At 39.8% G+C, this 19,364-nt stretch overlaps 4 protein-coding genes across 4 annotated transcripts; 3 read left to right on the top strand and 1 right to left on the bottom strand.

Annotated features, from left to right (window-relative positions):
• The first annotated feature begins 4,868 nt into the window (after window positions 1-4,868).
• LOC108603093 (UDP-glucuronosyltransferase 1-3) lies at window positions 4,869-7,773 on the top strand. Its single transcript, XM_017991593.2, has 5 exons — window positions 4,869-5,461; window positions 6,019-6,401; window positions 6,456-6,654; window positions 6,988-7,433; window positions 7,487-7,773. Exons 1-5 carry the CDS (start codon window positions 5,141-5,143, stop codon window positions 7,764-7,766), a joined length of 1,629 nt encoding a protein of 542 aa, XP_017847082.2. The 5' UTR covers window positions 4,869-5,140; the 3' UTR covers window positions 7,767-7,773.
• A 1,038-nt stretch (window positions 7,774-8,811) lies between these two features.
• On the top strand, window positions 8,812-17,314 carry LOC108595549. Its single transcript, XM_033294249.1, is given in 16 exon segments — window positions 8,812-9,004; window positions 9,271-9,551; window positions 9,776-10,149; window positions 10,203-10,841; window positions 10,899-11,161; window positions 12,566-12,674; window positions 12,796-13,081; window positions 13,274-13,486; window positions 13,584-13,648; window positions 13,792-14,430; window positions 14,482-14,748; window positions 15,436-15,682; window positions 15,991-16,230; window positions 16,232-16,303; window positions 16,305-16,400; window positions 16,402-17,314. Coding segments are annotated over 15 exon segments (4,680 nt in total). The 5' UTR covers window positions 8,812-9,004; window positions 9,271-9,275; the 3' UTR covers window positions 17,296-17,314.
• On the top strand, window positions 11,880-14,836 carry LOC108599890 (UDP-glucuronosyltransferase 2B19-like). The gene is given in 6 exon segments (XM_017987091.2): window positions 11,880-11,896; window positions 12,796-13,081; window positions 13,274-13,510; window positions 13,512-13,648; window positions 13,792-14,430; window positions 14,482-14,836. Coding segments are annotated over 5 exon segments (1,557 nt in total). The 5' UTR covers window positions 11,880-11,896; window positions 12,796-12,808; the 3' UTR covers window positions 14,753-14,836.
• On the bottom strand, window positions 17,296-18,948 carry LOC108594299 (non-specific lipid-transfer protein). Its single transcript, XM_017979538.2, has 4 exons — window positions 18,766-18,948; window positions 18,384-18,707; window positions 18,139-18,329; window positions 17,296-18,008 (listed from the first exon to the last, which is right to left on the bottom strand). Exons 1-4 carry the CDS (start codon window positions 18,808-18,810, stop codon window positions 17,345-17,347), a joined length of 1,224 nt encoding a protein of 407 aa, XP_017835027.2. The 5' UTR covers window positions 18,811-18,948; the 3' UTR covers window positions 17,296-17,344.
• Window positions 18,949-19,364: the final 416 nt, after the last annotated feature.

The following is a 19,364-nucleotide window of genomic DNA, read 5'->3' as shown; positions in this document are numbered from 1 at the left end:
AAATTTCCACTGCCACCTCAAGAGAAAATTGTTTCGCATAACTTAAGAAAAATTTACATTCTATGCAAATCAAGGCACGAGACAAGTATGCAAATGGCCTAAGACTCTGACTGGTTCGACTGAAGTTGACGCAGACAGCCGACTAGTTTGAATTAATTTATAAACAAATGCGTTAGATGGAAAAATTTGCCAATAAACAAACTAGTTTAAGCTAGAAGCGATGATGACGCGGCTCAGCTGAGTTTTCCCAGCAACAACCCTGAGCTTAACAATTATAGAACTAATAATTTCAAATTGCTCTGTTGGCAACAGTTTGAAAATGCGAAACATTAAATGACAATCTGTTACATGAAAAGTGCACAAATCATTTACAGGCCAGACAGAGAGTGAGAGATTGAGATTTTTATGCCCCAAAATGCGTTTTTATTATTCCACTAAATTAAACGTTTAGAGCTCAAGTGTTGAGAGGGGTCTATTGCTCAATTTGAGAATCGTATGGAGCGATGCGTCAGGCGTCGACAGTCATTAAATTATCACACATTTAACATCAAAAACAATTCAGAAGTAACCCTCGTATAAAAGGCGACAGGGCTACTACAGTTGCCCTTGCTGTGGTTGTTGCTGTTGCTGTTGTTGTTGTTGTTGCTGGGGGTGGGGCAGAGCACTTGGTGTGCCCAGAGTTTGACTTTAACCCCCGCCAGGCGGACAATCTGCTGTTGCCGCATTACAAGCTGAAAACATGGTTATTACATCAGTAAACTGTATGGCAAGGGATGGACAGGGGGGGGACACATATGTGGGCGTTGCAAAATGTTCGGCTGGATGCTGTGTCTTGTGATGATTATGACAGCATGACGAGGAAACTCTTGGACCTCATTGCTATTATATCTAATTTAGTGTTTAGATTTTTGCATGACTTTGGGGGTAACTGATACGATGACTGGGCAGGCGATACGATAAATCATCAACGAAACATCAATTCCAGCACTTGACCCAAGATGTTGTTTAAGTGGCCGCATTGTCAGACTCACTTTTTAAGGCGAACAGCAGCACTGTTAGCGTGTTAACTTTACTACAAGTCACGTGACTTCGTGTTGTGGAAAATTAATTAATTGCCAAAAAGTCGAGCGAGAGATTGATTAAGTCGGCAAAACGCAGACAGAGCGTCAATAACCCTTCTGTCAGCTTATCTATCACGCCAACATCCTAAAAATAATCTGTCGTACTCTCTGAATTTCCCAACTTGGCTGCACATTTAGTTGTTTCTTGGCTACATGGCATGATTTATCGACATTTTAACGGAAATCGCTGTGCCAAAAGCAAAGCCAGGCTCTCAATGGAACGGAAACGCAATCGGCGCACTGCCAAAAATAAATTGATTACTGTCACGGAAATAGCAACACACACACACACACACACACTCACACAGACATATATTTAGAATGCTTGCAAGTTTGTTTGTTAATCGATAAATACACCTTGCCTAAAGAAACAAAATGCCAAGGTGTATGTATATATATCTGAGCTACTGTCTTTGGCTGGCGTCACGTTTATAGATCACGTGACGTTGCCGTAAATAGTTCGTGCTGTCAATTAAGCACACCTGCAACACCAACAACTTCTGGTGGCTTCCTTAACCTGCGTGCTTTGGTCACAGACTGAGACAAAGACTGAGACTTAGACTGAGACAGAGACAGAGACAGATGCTTAGCGCCAGCAGTTTGTGTATGATTTATTAAAAATTAATGCCACTTAAGCTTTTAGTCAATTTAATATTAAGACAATGCTGCTTAATACATTTAACAATAAATGAATGATTGATTTACTGCAATTTAAATTGCAAGGGAGCAGCTTAAGATCGATATCAGATATCTAGTTATGTATCGTTTACTCCCAATTTTATTATATTATTAGTGTGTGAAAATAGACTTCCTATAAAAAATGTCATGTAAATTAAATTAAATAAAATAACTTTAATTCAGAAATTAAATTTTTTAACAAGCTCGATCTCAGCCTGATGTTCTGAAATTCTTATGGACCTTTAACTGAATAATAATTAATGAAATAAAATATTACAATAATAACAATCACAAACTAATACTTAACTAAGACTCTAAAGTAGACTAACAGATAAACGAAGCAGCTTGTTAATCTGATTATTAATACTTACACTTTATATTGTCTGGCCACGCCTACTCAGTCAGCAAATTGTAAGACCATTTGGCACATTTTGGTACAGAGAAAGTTTTGATTGAATTTAATAAAAACTCAATGGCTTCAGTACTTTTAGCATTTAATCTTTGTTGCTTTAGATTATTACACATAATACACCAAATTATAAAAATAAATTAAAAGGTTTACTTAAAACTGTGCACTATCTACTTTGCACATACCCAACCGAGTCTTTTGGATAGCAAAGTTTCTATCTGACGCCAAAGTTTCACAACTTGATATACATATGTACGTGTGTGTGTGTGTGTGGTAGCTGAAAGTCATGCAGAAGTTTAGGAAGGTACAAGCCAATCGAATTCACCTGAGACAGAGAGCAATTGATTGGCGGTAACAAATGTATTAGAAACTTTCTCTGTATAATTTCCGCAGTGTTCAGTACATGGAAACGTAAGCATTCACTTCAAATTGCACTTCCGTGCGAAAAATTGTTTATCGAAAAGTTTCGCACCCACCCCAACACACAACACACACCACACACACACACATATGCAATGGTTTCGCACAATGGAACGTCGTTCAGCTCTGACCCGTCTATAAAGTTTGCACCTATTGTCATTTTATTGATTTGTTATAAATTTCACACATACGCCCATACGCACACACACACACATACGCTTATCATATAATGCAGTACGTTAAAATGTAAATGGCTGGAAAATTTTTCAATGTGGCACACGTCGTGTTAACCCTTTTGAGAATTTTTATCTGCTGAGTTAACTTTTCATTACCGATAGCTATCATTTAAAATGCCATTTTATTGCCGCTTATCAACAGCAGAGATTGTAAAATATCTAAGCATTAAAATAAATTGTTAAAGCAATGAGTTTTGCCATCGATTTTTCAGCCCAAATAGCAACTGGGTCGCCCTCAAACTCTGCGAACAAACTTTATCCACACTTGATTTGATAATCTGTCGTAAATTTAGCTGCGCTTGGCATTTTCACTTTTCCACAGTTTGCACGCTTATGAAATTTTCACAATTAAGTCGCATTTAATAACGTGTCGCCAATACTAACACAACAGCCACACCCATCCACACAGCAAACATCCACCCCCACTGCAGGGTGCCGCATCCAGCTCCACAGCTGTTGACAGCGTCCAGTGGCGGCAGTCAAAAGTTCGAAAAACATCTCACAAGTCAAGACCGAGAGCTCCGAGAGCTCCGAGCTCTGAGCTCTGATTGCTGCTCTAATTGAGCGGAACGTGAAAATTTTTCCTAATTACGTGATTCTCTTAATTTTAACGACTCTTTCTGCCGTCAAAGCATTTAGTATGCTATTTTATGTATGTGCAACATTTTGAAATTAGTATCTTGAATATTAGCCTTATTATTATTCGACACATTGTCAGCCATATACTTTTAGCATAGACTTTAACGTGATTTCCCAAACTTTTCCACTGACAGTATGCTACGGACTAAAAAGGTGCGTTTGACAGCGCAACAAATTAAAAAATTTATTTATGATACTTTTCGGAGGCTATGAAAATTTCAAGGGAATTTCAAAAAAGTTTTTGGCGCAAAGTGTAGCGCGCTATTAGGCTGAAGCGTATGAGAACAAAATTGATAATAGCTACTTAGAAATTAGATTACAACATAAAGCATGCAAACTTATCATAAATAAATATAAAAGAACATTAAGCTATAGTTTACTTATAGCCCACAATTTATTGTGGCTTCAAATTTTCATATGAATATGAAAGACAGTCCTAAATATATTTATCAAGTAATAATTACTTAATATAAATAAAATAGACAACAGTAGACACTCGCTTTGTATTCATTAGTTCTACATATTTTAGGTATTACTAAATATTGTATGTTTTATGTTTATTTATTGTATTGTTTTTGTAACTTCATTTAACTAATAATAACTAATATAAGTCCAGATTCGAATAGGGCTTTGTTTGTTTAATATTGCCATTATATGTAGTATACACTTTTGTTTTTGTGTTCGCTTACTTTTTTTAAAAAGGTAGATTTAATTTTAAATATTTACCTTAATTAATGTAAGCTGCTTTTTCGTAATTATCTTTAACTGTCGACTGTCTATAATCAACATTACATAAATAAATTTAATAAATTTATCTTTGTATTACTTTAGCAACAAACTTCAATCAAATTACATTCAGTAGTAATACAGAAATTAAAATTTAGACTGAAACAATCAGCGCCAATTTTCTAGTGTTTACTGTACCAAATTAACAAAGCTGAAATTAATATTTACATATTGTATATATAGTAAATTAGCTATTAACAAATTAATGCAATTATTATTTGCTGTGAGCCAGCAAATATTAGCAAAGGTTAATTTAATAAACAATTGCATTTACTTGTTGTTGTTGCTGCTGCTGCTGCTGTTGCAATTCGACTTATTACAAATGCACATGCATCACATGCAGCCTCACGTGGCACATAACAGTTGACTGAGCAAATTGCCAACTGTTTAGTTTCGGTTAAGAGGGAGGGAGACTGGGGAGGGAAGCCAAATGAGCTGTGAGACATGGGATACGCTAGAGCCGAAGCCGCAGGGCTATCAAACTTGAGTTTTGAGTTTTGTCAGCTTGAGTTGGCATTGAGACGGGTTTTGCACAGTCGATTGGCAACGAAGGCTTGTTGCAGTTGGCCCAGAAGCCTGGCTTAGACGAGTTGTGTTTGCAGCCACTGTGGCCAGCTCTTTGCATATAACTAACAAATATATTGCAAGCTGTAATTAAGCGCGGCCAGTCGACACTTGAAACGCGTTCTAACTACAAAAGAATAAAAAATTTATAAACTAACGAGCGCAAAAATTTAAAAATAACAATAGCTTAAACGTTTTTCGTAAATGCCGGTCACGATCTTGACATAAAGTTTATCAAGTGCAGCAGCTCGAAGTTAAAGTGGTTCGTTGCAACTTTAGCATTTTGCATGTGGCACTCAAGCGTGCCACAACGTTTCAGTTTCACTTTGTGCCACACTGAACTCTTCGCTATGTGCGGGCGTTATCTGCAACTGCTGCTAAGCAGCGCTTTGTTGGCCCAGTTAACGAATGCCGCTCAAATACTTGGCCTCTTTGCGCATCCCGGTAAATCGCATTTCGACTTCTTTCGACCCATGCTGCTGGAGCTGGCGGGGCGGGGTCATAATGTCAGTGTCTACAGCTACTTTCCGCTCAAGCATCCCGTGGAGAATTACACGGACTATGTGCTGGAGGGAATGCCGCTGTTAACTGATTTTGTGGATCTACAGGTGCGTACACAGAGAATAATAAATAATATAAAAACGATATCTGAGCCTATATTAAAATTTAAAAATTTATTTTCAAGAAAGATTTGATTAAAAATACAAATTATCTAAGATTGAATTCATTTTTTTATTAAAAATTTATATCAGTAATAATTTTCAAATGAAATTTTTGATTTGTTAGCAAGATTTGTAATCTCTTTGTGTTTAAATTCTTTTATATCTTTATATCAATTTAAATATATCTAAAACCATATGTATAATAGAATAATAATTTAAAAATTAAAAATTTAAATAATAATTTAAAAGGTATCATATCTAATTTTTTATGTGCATTTTTATTTATAAGTTATTTTTTCGCTGTATAGTTCTCATATCAAGTGCTCATATTAATTACAATTTATCTTATAATAATTAAAAGAATATTTTCTAATATTTCTCAAATTTTAAAACTGTAAATAAATGACAGTTTTGTTTGGAAAATTTGTTGTTTAAGATAGTTTGCAATTATTTTTTTCGCTGTATTAGTTACTTGTATCTTTCATATCTTCTATTTTTAACAGGCCATCGAAACTGATGCTGAGCTGCTGGGGCAAGCCTATAAAGTGCCCACATTCTTTATGCTGCACGATTGGGGACTGCGCTCCTGTCAAGTGGCATTGAACTCGCCACTCATATCCCAACTTCTAAGCTCCGCTCAACGTTTTGATGTCATACTCTTGGAGCATTTTAGCAACGATTGCATGGCAGCTGTGGCGCATCTACTCCAAGCTCCGATGATTGCTTTGAGCAGCTGCGCCATTATGCCTTGGCACTATAAACGCATGGGCACACCCTTTATTAACACCATAATGCCGATGAATTTTCTGCCCTACAACGATGAGATGCACTTTGCAGCGCGCTTGAACAACTTTTTGCATTTTCATGTCATCAATGCGCTTTACAAGTGAGTACTATTATTGTTCAATAGCTATAGCTATTGTTTAATTGGTCGTTTCAGTTTTATTACACAACCGGCTACAGACGCTTTGATAAGTCAACGCTTTGGCTCGGGCCTGCCGCCTATTAATGAGATTGTTAAGAATACAAGTTTAATGCTTATCAATCAGTATTATGCACTAACGGGACCCAGACCTTACACTAGCAATGTCGTTGAGGTAGGCGGACTACAAGTGGGGGCTAGTCAACCGTTGCCAGAGGTAAGTTAATAGTTTTAGATAAGTTGAGTTATAAATGATCTGAACTTTCTTCATACGAAAAGCGCGTATTAATAAAATACTAAAAATATTGCAAAACTTGAAAAATATAAATTTATAAAAATAAAAGCACCATTTGCTTCAAATCAATTTTTCTATCTCCAGCAGCTCATTGAATCCGCCCGTTCACTATTTATTATTGCTTAACAATTTATTGCAGATTAATGTAACTTGAATGCTTACTTAATAATGTTAAGTTATGTTACTTGCATTTCATTAGATTTAATATGAAAAGTTATAAGCTTTTTTAATGATCATAACTTACTGCCGTTTTAGCACCTCGCTCGTCTCTTTGAAGCTGCCACATTGGGCGTCATTTACATTAGCTGGGGATCCATGGTCAATCCGAGCAGTTTACCCCAGCCCCAGCTACAAGCACTCTACGCCACCATCGCCCAATTTCCCGACTATACCTTTGTGCTGCGTTGGAATAAGCCCGCTGCTCTGCAAAATAAACCCAAAAATCTTTACACCTACGAGTGGCTACCCCAACGCGATCTCTTGTGCCATCCACGCGTCAAGGCCTTCATTACACATGGCGGTCTGCTGGGCAGCACCGAAGCTGTGCACTGCGCAGTGCCCATGCTAGTGACGCCCTTCTACGGCGATCAGTTTCTCAATGCGGCTGCCATTGTGCAGCGTCGCTTTGGCCTCATTGTTGGCTTTAAGAACTTCAATGAGCCGCAGCTTACTGAAGCTTTGACTGCTATACTGCAACCAAGGTGCGCTTCTAAGCTTCGTTAATCTATATGCTAATCTAATCTTTAATTTACAGCTTTGCTGCTGCAATGAAACAATCGACAATTGCATTTCGTTCACGCCCCCAGCCCCCGCTGGATTTGGCTGTTTGGTGGATTGAGCATGTGATTGCCACGCGAGGCGCAGTCTTATCGCAAAGTGTGGCTCGACATATCAATTGGTTTGTCTATAACTCGATCGATGTATATGTATGCTGTCTGGGATTTGTATTTCTATCGCTGCTGAGTGTCTGGAAGATTATTAAATATATAAAGTGCAACTGGAAGCAACACAAAAACAAAGCAAAACAACAATAAAACATGATGAGTTGACAATAATTGTTTGTTTTTCATTCAAAGGGCTATTGAATTTTGTTTGTCATGCCAAAGCTTAAATAAATAATATATTTTGAACTTAGCTATTACTAAATATCACTAGTTCAAGCTTAACAAATAGCATATTGCCTAATGAGCGTTTAAAGTAGAACAACGTGTTTAAAAATTGAAAAGGCTTGTTTATCCCTTTGTGTTCTATTTTTATTTGAACAGTTACCTACATAATTCTTCTTACACAGCTGCAGCCAAGTTCAAAGATCATAAAGATAAACTTAGTCATAATTAGGGTTGTTGGAACTTGAAAAAATATCGTATTGATGATATTTGCTGTTAAAAAAATATCATCCGATGATATTAAGAAATATCATTTAAAAAATATCGATATATCGATATTTTGATATATTTCCGACATCCCTAGTCATAATGTTGTGGACCTCGAATAAGGTGGCGATGACGGGACTCGCCTTAAGATACCTTATTATCCCGGGTAGCTCTGCCTTCGGAGCGGCTATAAAGTGTGTCATCTGTGACTCCCGTAGCCGTATGACCGACTTACACATAACGCAACGCGTATTTCTAGAATCTCTTAACACAAAATATTGGAATTGATATATAATAATATAAATATACAATAATATAAATATATAATAATATATATAATAATAATAAACGTGAAATGAATTGCTTATTATGTTTAATAAAATATTTTTTTGTATTTTCTAATTCTGGGGCTCTTTTTGTGGCAATTAAAAAAAATATAAATATTAATATATTAATATTTTAAAACGCTATATTAAATATCATTTTGATATTTTTTCAATATCAAAAATATCATCGATGCGATATTTTAGAAATATTCGGCAGCCCTAAGATTTACATTGATAAGTGTGCAAAGCACACACGTGTAAAATTTTCGGTGACCGCGCTTGCTTGCACTCTCATTAACGTTAGCAGGCCGGTGATCAACAAAGAGCGACAGCGAACAAATTGCAAGCAAAAGAGTTGCTCTCGCAATTAGTCGCTCAATTTTCGGCGGCAGTCAATGCGTATAGGCATGTGCGTGTGCGTGTGCTTGTGAGTGTGAGAGCGTGCATTGCTCCCAACCTGGGATGCTCTTTTGCAAGGCGAGCGCCAAGTGCTTTGTAATTTATCAAGTCAGTTGCTTATTGATTGTCAAACAAGTCGGTTGTGGGAGAGGCGTAAACGCATTGAAATAATTTGTAAGTGTCTGTGTTTACTGCAGTTGCCTAACTTGGCTTAAGTTGAGTGCCATAAATAATAAAACAACTCAACTACATTGAACAGTGAACTGTATTTAACCTTAGACAATGCTAAATTTGTGTTGCACTTTCTTTTAGTGCATTTTACATAATATTCTTGTCATGCGCACAACGAAATGCAACCAAGGTCAAAGCATTTAAAATGCAACAAGTGCTCTTTGCATATTTTCTTGTTACTCAATTTAAACTAATTTTCTGCTTTACAGCCAAAATGAACATGTGTTCGTTGACATTAATATTGTTGTTGTTGGCGTTCTGCTCTCATCAGCGCCAAGTTAATGCCGGTCGTCCACTAAGAGTGCTGGGACTGTTTCCACATCCTGGCGTCAGTCACTTTCACTTTTTTCAGCCCATAATGCAGGCTCTGGCTGAGGCCGGCCACGAGGTTAGTGTTGTGAGTCATTTTCCCAACAAAAAGCCGCCCATGCGCTACAAGGATTTTCCGCTAACGGGCATGGATCATCTGACAAACAGTGTGGATTTGAAGGTAAGCAAGCTTAGGCTATAAAATAAAGTAACAATAGACTATTTTTATAAAAGTTCCAAGCGTTATGTATGCCAAAATGTATATAAAATAGGTTAATTGAATCGATTTGATAGGTGAAAAAATTCTGAGAATATTTATTAATGTTGCTGTAGGTCATTACACAATTTATTAACGTTGACCTTTCTCAGTGTCTAATTTACATTTAATAAACTTTTACATTGCAGTTTTTTGAACAACGTTCCATATTCAAACATTACTTTGAATTCTTTCTGCTCAATGAGTGGGGCATAGCCGCCTGCAATGCCACACTGCGCTCCGAGGCACTGAACAGCGTCCTAAAGAAGAAGCCTGGCTACTTTGATGTCATTATATTGGAACAGTTCAATACGGACTGCCTGATGGGCGTGGCACATCACTTGAGAGCCCCAGTCATAGCCTTGAGCAGTTGTGCTTTGATGCCTTGGCACTATGAGCGAATGGGCGCTCCAGTTATCACCTCACATATGCCCACTTTGTTTCTGGGCTTGTCACAGGACATGAACTTTGGGCAGCGACTGTTCAATTGGTTTACGCATCATACGCTCAACTGGATGTACAAGTGAGTCCAAATAAAATGCAAGCTGAAGCAGCAAGCTAAGTAAATTCTTGTAGATTAATCTCTGTGCCCGCTGCTGATGCTTTGGTGCAGTATAAGTTTGGACGCGATATGCCCTCGGTGGGCAAGCTGGCCAGGAATACGTCTGTCTTCTTTGTGAACCAGCACTACTCGCTTAGTGGACCCAAGCCGCTGCCACCGAATGTCATCGAGCTGGGCGGACTGCATATACAGCAGGCAAAGCCTTTGAGCTCAGAGCTGCTGCGCATCATGGACAGCGCCGAGCATGGCGTCATACTCATCAGCTGGGGCTCCATGATACGCGCTGATTCACTAACGCCCGCCAAGCGTGATGGCATCCTGCGTGCTGTGGGTCGCCTCAAGCAGCAGGTCATATGGAAATGGGAGAATGAAACGCTGGATGCGAAGCCAGCTAACATGCATATTATGAAGTGGCTGCCACAACGCGATATACTCTGTCATCCTAATCTCAAAGTGTTTATGACACATGCTGGACTCATGGGCAGCTCGGAGGCGGCTTATTGTGGCGTGCCGGTGGTCACGACGCCCATGTATGGTGATCAGTTCCTTAATGCCGCCGCTTTGGTGCAACGCGGCATGGGCGTGCAGCTGGACTATGAAGACATTGGCGAGAACAATGTGCTGCGTGCTCTGAAGAAAGCGCTGGATCCCAAGTGCGTCTAATCGAATAGTCTAATAAATCAATTACTTATAGCTGTGCTCTTCCTTAGATATGCCGAGGCAGCCAAAACTGTTAGCCGCTCCTTTAAGCATCGACCCAGACCTGTGCTGCAAACTGCCATTTGGTGGGTGGAGCATGTGGCGCATTCGGGCGGCGATACTTTGCTCCAACCCAGCGCTGTGCATATGTCGCCCTTTGTGTATCACTCACTGGACTGCTACTTGATAGTGGGTGCCATACTAACCATTGTTATAGCCAGTTGGGCAACGCTAATTCAGCGCTGCTTTTTTGCAAAACAAAAGGCTAAGACAGATTAAATTATTTTATGTAATTGTGATATTTTGTAGACTTGACTTTCATACCCATCAACTGTTATCATACTTCATGTATACCTAATAAACAATGACCTTGCTATAAATTATAGTAGTTACACTAATGCCTGTATGTCTTTAATCATAGCAATAACTGCTGACATGTAAACAGATCTGATAAGAAAACTTACGTTTTGTCAATTCTACACGCACAAGTAGACAGAAAATTGCCGGTGCTTGTTTTTTTTTTGTTTTCTTTTTGCTCTCAAACTACAACCGGTTATTGATGAAGAGTGTAACGCAACGGGAGAAAAAAAATGTAAGAGTGTAAGTGCAGCGAACTTCAGCAGAACTCAATTCACAAAGATAAGCACCTTTTGTATAAAAAATGTGTTTACCCAATTTAATTTTTTTTTACACAAATTTATATGGAATTTGTATTTATTATTTTGTTATATTTGATAAAGATATACATACATATACATACATATATATTATTTATATGCATGCATTGCGCTCTTACATAAAAGAGCGCAAGCAACGTTGCGGTCGTCACCTGAGAGCGAGAATAAGAGCATAAGCGTGAGCGAAACAGATCCTCAATATGCGCGTTGCTCACTCGCTGCCAACCTTCTATGCTTGTGTGTGTGAGTGTAAGCAAAAGCAATGCTGCCTATTGAATTCTCTTTCCAATGCAACTAGCACTCGTTCTTTGACTGTTGAGCATGTAAGTTGTGTACGCTGCGCCCTTTGCCTATTTAAAAATATTATTTAACTAAAATTTAACTGAGCTTTTGTTAGCGCTTTAACAAGCTTATTAAAGTTGCACAACTATAATTAGCATTCGGCAAAGCAATATTAGTTGCAATTTGTTTTGCATTTGCAGTGCTTTCAATTTATATAATATTTGTGTAACCAAAGATCTAATATTTCTTTTTATACACTTTGACATTTTTGTAAAAAATGGAAAAGGTATTATGAAGTTGTGCAAATGTATGTAAAAGGGAGAAGGAGGCGTGGCCAGACCTTATAAAGTATATATATTCTTGATCAGCTCGACGAGCTGAGTCGAGTCGCCATACGAACGTCGCTGTCGACGCAGCCTGTCCGTTCCGTCCGTCCGTCGTATGAGTGACTTGTTCCTCAGCAACTATAAGAGCTAGAGCAACAAATTTGGTATGTAGGTGCTCCTATACCAGGACACTACGCTTTTATTTTATTTTTTTTTATCTTCCATCCCCCTCCCCGCAAATCGAAAAAACTATATATTAAGCCAGTAAAAAAATCTTTAAAAATCGAAATAAATCACAAAATGCCTAGTCATGTTTCGACCGATTGTTGCAAGTTTCAGAACGATCGGATAAAAAACTTAGGAATTATTGACATTTCAATTTTAAATGTATAGACAGCGAGGTGCACGTGCTGACGCGCCTACAAAACGTCCTGCCGACCGCAGCGGCCGCCGTCGTGCTGACGTACAGCGAAAAACGAGTGTGGACGCGTCCGCTGTTTATGTGTGTATGTGGGTGTGAGTGGTGTGTTTTGCATTTGCAGTGCTTTCAATTTATATAATATTTGTGTAACCAAAGTGCAACAAGTGTTTCTTTTTTTTTTGTAATTTTATTTATCTTACAGGTACATTATCAATATGCGTGGACTACATTGCTGGCTGTCAGTGCTGTTGCTAGCTTTATGTTCTCATAGCCAAGTTAATGCCACTCACTCGTTGAAGGTGCTAGGACTGTTTCCACATCCTGGCATCAGCCATTTTCACTTCTATGAGCCGCTAATGCAGGCACTGGCAGAAGCCGGCCATGAAGTCAATGTACTCAGTCATTTTCCCAATAAAAATCCTCCAATACGCTACAAGGATTTACCGCTAACAGGGTTAAATCATCTGACCAACAGTGTGGACTTAGCGGTAAGCTAGCGTATCACTTAATGTTCTAATTTATTGTTTTTGTGTAATGTGTTTGTCTGCAGAATTCCCCGAATGCAACCTTCTCTCTTGTACTTCGTCTTAGTTGTCTTGCTAAGTAGTTTGGGTAACTATGTTGGGTTAATTATGCGCTCAACAATGCTTAACTATTTTAATTACAATTATTACTTTTAGATCTTTGAGAAGCGTCCCTTCTTTCAGCACTACTCTGAGTTCTTTGTGCTCAACGAGTGGGGCAAGGAAGCTTGCAACGCCACTCTACGCTCGCCAGCGCTGCAAACGATCCTAAGGAAACCAGCCGGCTACTATGACGTCATCATCATGGAACTCTTCAATACGGATTGCATGCTGGGAGTGGCATACCAATTGAAAGTGCCAGTCATAGCCGTCAGCAGCTGTGCCTTGATGCCTTTGGCACTATGAGCGAATGGGCGCTCCAATGATTCCTTCGCATATGCCCACATCTTTCTTGGGTTACTCACAGGACATGCACTTGGGCAAACGGGTGTTCAATTGGTTTACCTATCACACCATCAATTGGATGTACAAGTGAGTCAAGAAATAAATTTTAAATATTTTCCAAAGTAAGTTAAAAATAAAGCTCAAATAGTTTATTTGCATATTACTATGCTAGTTCAAGAAGAATTATCTTAAGACTTTATAAATTTAAAAACTTATTTTTTAATTTTTAGTTGGATTTCCATACCCGCTGCAGATGCTTTGGTGCAATATAAGTTTGGTCACGACCTGCCCTCGGTGGGAGAAATGGCCAAGAACATTTCGCTGTTCTTTGTGAACCAGCACTACTCACTAAGTGGACCCAAGCCACTGCCACCCAATGTGATAGAACTGGGTGGACTGCATATACAGCAGGCGAAGCCTTTGAGTGCCGAACTGCAGCGACTGCTGGACAATGCCTCCGATGGCGTTATACTGATCAGCTGGGGCTCCATGGTGCGCGCCCATACGCTGTCCTATGCCAAGCGCGAGGGCATTGTACGCGCCGTGAGTCGCCTCAAGCAACAGGTCATATGGAAATGGGAGAATGATACGCTGAACAATAAACCAGCGAATATGCATCTCATGCCATGGCTGCCACAGCGAGATCTGCTCTGTCATCCCAATGTGAAGATCTTTATGACGCATGGCGGGCTCATGGGCAGCTCGGAGGCGGTTTATTGTGGCGTGCCAGTGGTGGCCACGCCCCTTTATGGCGATCAGTTCCTTAATGCCGCCGCCTTGGTGCAACGCGGCATGGCCGTGCAGCTAAACTACGAGGATATAAGCGAGATTACAGTGATGCGTGCCATCAAACGCGCCATGGAGCTTAAGTAAGCTTGTCAACACTTTAGGTACATTTTTAATTAATTTTCAACCTTTAGAATTGTGGAAGCTGCCAAGACAGTCTCGCACTCGTTTAACCACAGACCTAAGCAAATTATAGCAACTGCTCTTTGGTGGGTGGAGCATGTGGGCTACTCCGGTCGCGATCCTTTGCTGCAGCCTAGCTCTGTCCAAATGTCACGCTTTGCTTACTACTCGTTGGACACCTATTTGGTATTGGGATTTTTCTTCGCCATTGCTTTAGCCAGTTGGGTGGCCTTGATGAACAGTTGCCGTGACAAATCCAAATCAAAGTCCGAGCAGAAGTAATTTAAACATTTTATGTATGTATAATTGCTAATTTAAAAATGTAATATATTAGTATAAAATATAGTCGATTTGGCCATGTAGACGTTACATATCTTAGACATGATATCTATTTTTATTTATAAAAAACGAAATTGTGTGGGTTACACTTTTTACTGAAGCATGGCTGGATTCGTATTCGCCACGAATAGAATATTGAAAAACCTATACAAACATAATAATATAAAAAATACTCTACTACAAATATATTATAAAGCTTAGCTTTTGTATTAAAAATTGAATTTATGTGAAGCATATTTAAAAACTTAAATATCGATTTATGTGAATCAATAGAAAAGAACCACGTTATTGGAAAAAGATTTTTTATATTTAAAAATAGTATACAAATAATATAAATATGTCTGATGAAAGAGACCATAAGGTTCGTCTAGACAACTTGTTGCAAATTCTATATGTTCCTTTTTTATTGGCGTGTATATATACTTGCTCCCAAGATTTTAAAATTATTTTTGAACTTACTGTCAGTTGTTGAACTGCACTCGCTCGAGCTGCATGTTCCCTTAGCTATATAGTATTTAAATTCTAAAATTAGTTCAACAGCTATTTTTATCAAATTTGCTGTAAGTACATAAATAATTTTCATTAATACGCATTTATTTGCAATATATATATATTATCTCAGCTAGTTGCAAAATGTTGCTGCTTTATTGCCTGATAATACATTTGGCTCAAACGAGCGGCTTAAATGTTTTGGGCTTATTTCCTCATCCTGCTGTGAGTCACTTTCAGTTTTTTCAACCGATTATGCGGCGTTTAGCTGAGCTGGGACACAAGGTGGATGTGCTGAGTCCTTTTAAGGATGCGAATCCACTGCCCGGATATAAGGACTATGCGCTGTCAAGTGCAAGTTTTAGCAATGCCATGAGCTTTGATGTGAGTACAAGTATAAATTCCACATGTTCCACATAAGTGAAATCCACATTAAATAATGTAACATGCTTTTAGGGGCTAAAAAAAGTTCCAAGCCTAAAGGCTTCAAAGAAATCCCCGCATAAATACCAAAATATAATATATAAATAATAGCCGATCAAAAATAATAGCCCTTTCATAATAATATTACACATTATTTGTTATGTAAATAAATCTTACATTTTATTTTCTGTTATTTAGTATATTTAGTTCTATTTTATTTTTATAAGCTTAACAAATTATTATTTAAATCTTCTATTTTCCAATCGCAGTTGTTCGAGCAACGTAGTTTGCCTTTTCTGTTGCCCTTCGAGGAGTTCTTTATCCTGCACAAGTATGGCAAACAAGCCTGCAATACGACGCTGCGAAGCTCAGCGCTGGAGCAGCTGCTGAAACAACCAGCTGGCCACTATGACGTCATACTCTTGGAACAGTTTAATACGGACTGCATGATGGGCGTGGCACATCAATTGAAGGCGCCAGTGGTGGCTTTGAGCAGCTCTGCCTTGATGCCCTTGGCACTACGAGCGCATGGGCGCGCCACAGATTCCCTCCTATATATCTGCTTTATTTCTGGGCCAAGCAACAGCCCATGGACTTTGGTGGCAGATTGACCAACTGGCTAACTATACACAGCTTGAATTGGTTGTATAGTTTGTTTAGTGTGCCTTCTGCCGATGCTTTTGCTGCGTCAAAGATTCGGCCCAGGCATGCCCTCCACTGCAAAGCTGGTGAGGAATACATCCATAATGCTGGTGAATCAGCACTATGCGCTAAGTGGCGCCAGGCCACTGCCACCCAATGTCATCGAAGTGGGTGGACTGCATCTGAAGCAGCCAAGGCCACTGAGCGCCAAACTGCAGCAAATACTAGACCAAGCGCCACATGGTGTTATACTCATCAGCTGGGGCTCACAGCTGAGAGCCAGCTCGTTGTCTAGCCGCAAGCTGGATGGCTTATTGTTGGCGCTGTCGCGTCTGCCGCAGCAAATCATTTTGAAGTGGGAGGAGCATACATTGCCGCATTGTCCGAGCAATGTGCATGTGATGAAGTGGCTGCCACAACGGGATTTACTTGCTCATCCCAATGTGCGTTTGTTTTTTACACATGGGGGCTTGATGGGCATAACCGAGGCCGTAGCAAGTGGTGTGCCCATAGTGGGCATGCCCATCTATGGCGATCAGTTCCTCAATGTAGCACAGTTGATGGCTCATGGCTCATCAGTCAAGCTGGAGTTCCAGCAGCTGAGCGAGCAAACCGTTTATGCTGCTCTTAGCCAGGCTTTGGATCCCTCATACAAACTCAATGCCCAACGCCTTGCTCAAGCTTATAATGCGCGCTTGGAGCAGCCACTGGACAGCGGTGTCTGGTGGGTGCAACATGTGGCAGACACCAAGGGCGCACCTTTGCTGCAGCCCTGCGCAGTGAAACTCAACTGGATTATCTACCATTCGCTGGATGTCTACCTGGCCATAACTGGCGCCTTGCTGTTACTGCTGCTCATCAGCTCCAAGCTCTGGCGCCGCTGCCACGCCCCCAAAGCGACAGCGTCTAAGCCAAAAAGCAAGCGCAACTAATTATCTTTTGCATTGAAAAAATATATTTACAAAATAATCAACAAAATGTTTACAGTTTAGCTTTGTTCGCACCTGGGAATCCCAAGCGATATAGCGCCACCACTACAGCACCACCCAAGCCTAGATTATGCTGCAGCGCCAGCTTCACATTGTCCACCTGACGCTTCTCGGCCAGACCACGCAGCTGCCAGCAGAGCTCGGCGCACTGAGCCAAGCCAGTGGCGCCCAGAGGATGTCCCTTGGAGATGAGTCCACCGCTGGGATTAATTACAAACTTGCCACCATAAGTATTATCGCCACGATCAATAAATTCACCAGCCTTGCCCTCAGCACAGAGGCCCAATGCTTCATAGGTCACCAGCTCATTAGCAGAGAAGCAATCATGCAGCTCCACCACCTGCACATCCTGTGGCTTGTAACCGCTCTTAACAAACAGTCTCTGTGCAGCCAGACGAGTCATGTCGGTGCCGGCAATCTTCATGAGACTTTTGTCTGCAAAAGTAGAAGCTGGATCGCTAGCCATTTCCATGCCCACAATCTCCACCGCCTGCTTCTCCAGACCATGACGACGCACAAACTGCTCAGAGGCCAAAATGGCAGCTCCAGAGCCATCAGAGGTGGGACAACATTGCAGCTTGGTCAGCACACCCTCCACCACTTGCGGCGACTTCATAATCTGCTCCAGCGTATACTCATCGCGGAACTGCGAGTAGCTAAAAGCAAAAACAAAGAGCTTTAGTTAAAGATAAAAATTCTATGGCTAATATTGCCATTGCCCGTGCACTGATAAGCGATAAGATAAGCGTAGCCGATTGAACTTTCATCACTTTACATTAAACTTACGGATTATTAACTGAATGCTTGTGATTCTTCCAGGCAATCTTGCCGAAATGTTCTGGCTTGGTGCCATACTTCTCCATATGCTCCTTGCCTGCGTTGCCAAAGATCTGAGCAGCCATTGGACCAGCGCCAATCTCGGTCAGCTCGCCCATTTCAGTAATGTGACGCTCCATGGGATTAGCGCGATCAAAGTACTAAGATAAAGAGCATAAATTTTAATTGCATAAACGTTTTACCACTTGACTTACTTTTGCTGCCAAGGAGCCACGCTCCATCTTCTCAAAGCCCAAAGCCAAAACACAGTCCGCATTGCCAGACTCAATGATCTGTTTGCCAAGATACAGTGCACTGGAGCCCGTGGAGCAGTTGTTGTTTACATTGTAAACTGGAATGCCGGTCATGCCAACTTCATATACCGCACGCTGTCCACAAGTGGAATCACCGTAGACATAACCGACGACAGCCTGTTGCACCTCCTCATATTTGATACTAGCATCCTGCAGAGCCTTGGTCACGGCCTCCTTGGCCATGTCTGGATAGCAAACATCGGCGCGACGACCAGGTTTCTCAAACTAAAGGTATCAATGAGCAATCAAAATGATCTCAAAGGTCGATATTTCAGTAGCGTACCTTGGTCATGCCCACTCCGATAACGTACACTCTAGTCTTTGTCATTTTGTAAAATTTATCTAGTATGCGGTGTGCTTCAGCCGGCGTTTAAATAACAAGTGTTCACTCGGCATTTAAATAATAAGTGTTCAACAAACATTATGCACATTTGAGTGAAAGCTTTTAATACATTTTCACCACTGTTTGATAACGGAATGCTTAGATTCTGTTTCAGCGTCATTGCGGGTACATTGTATTACATTATATATTTTATATGACTTGTTTAAATATATAATTAAAGTCTTTAATAAATAAATACATAACTTTAAGAACAATTATTGACTGCCAGTAATTTAGTATTTTTTGTATTAACTTTGGTATATATCAACTGCTGTGCATTATAGGAGCTGCCATAATTTTAAAGCTAAATATAGCTATAGCCAAATCAATGAACAACAATTTGCTTATACAAAAATATTCAATAAACTTTTTTGGTTATCCACATATCTTTTGTATTTAGCTATAAAATAGCTTAAGTGACAGCACTGCCTATTATTACCACAATTGCCGGTTTTACAACACTGTGCAAATTGTTGATAAATATTTTAAGTCCAGATCAA

The sequence above is a fragment of the Drosophila busckii genome, chromosome 2L (assembly GCF_011750605.1).
Source record: "Drosophila busckii strain San Diego stock center, stock number 13000-0081.31 chromosome 2L, ASM1175060v1, whole genome shotgun sequence".
NCBI classification, from domain to species: domain Eukaryota; kingdom Metazoa; phylum Arthropoda; class Insecta; order Diptera; family Drosophilidae; genus Drosophila; species Drosophila busckii.
The sequence above is the reverse complement of the archived record's forward strand: the minus strand, read 5'-3'. Positions and strand labels throughout refer to the sequence as shown.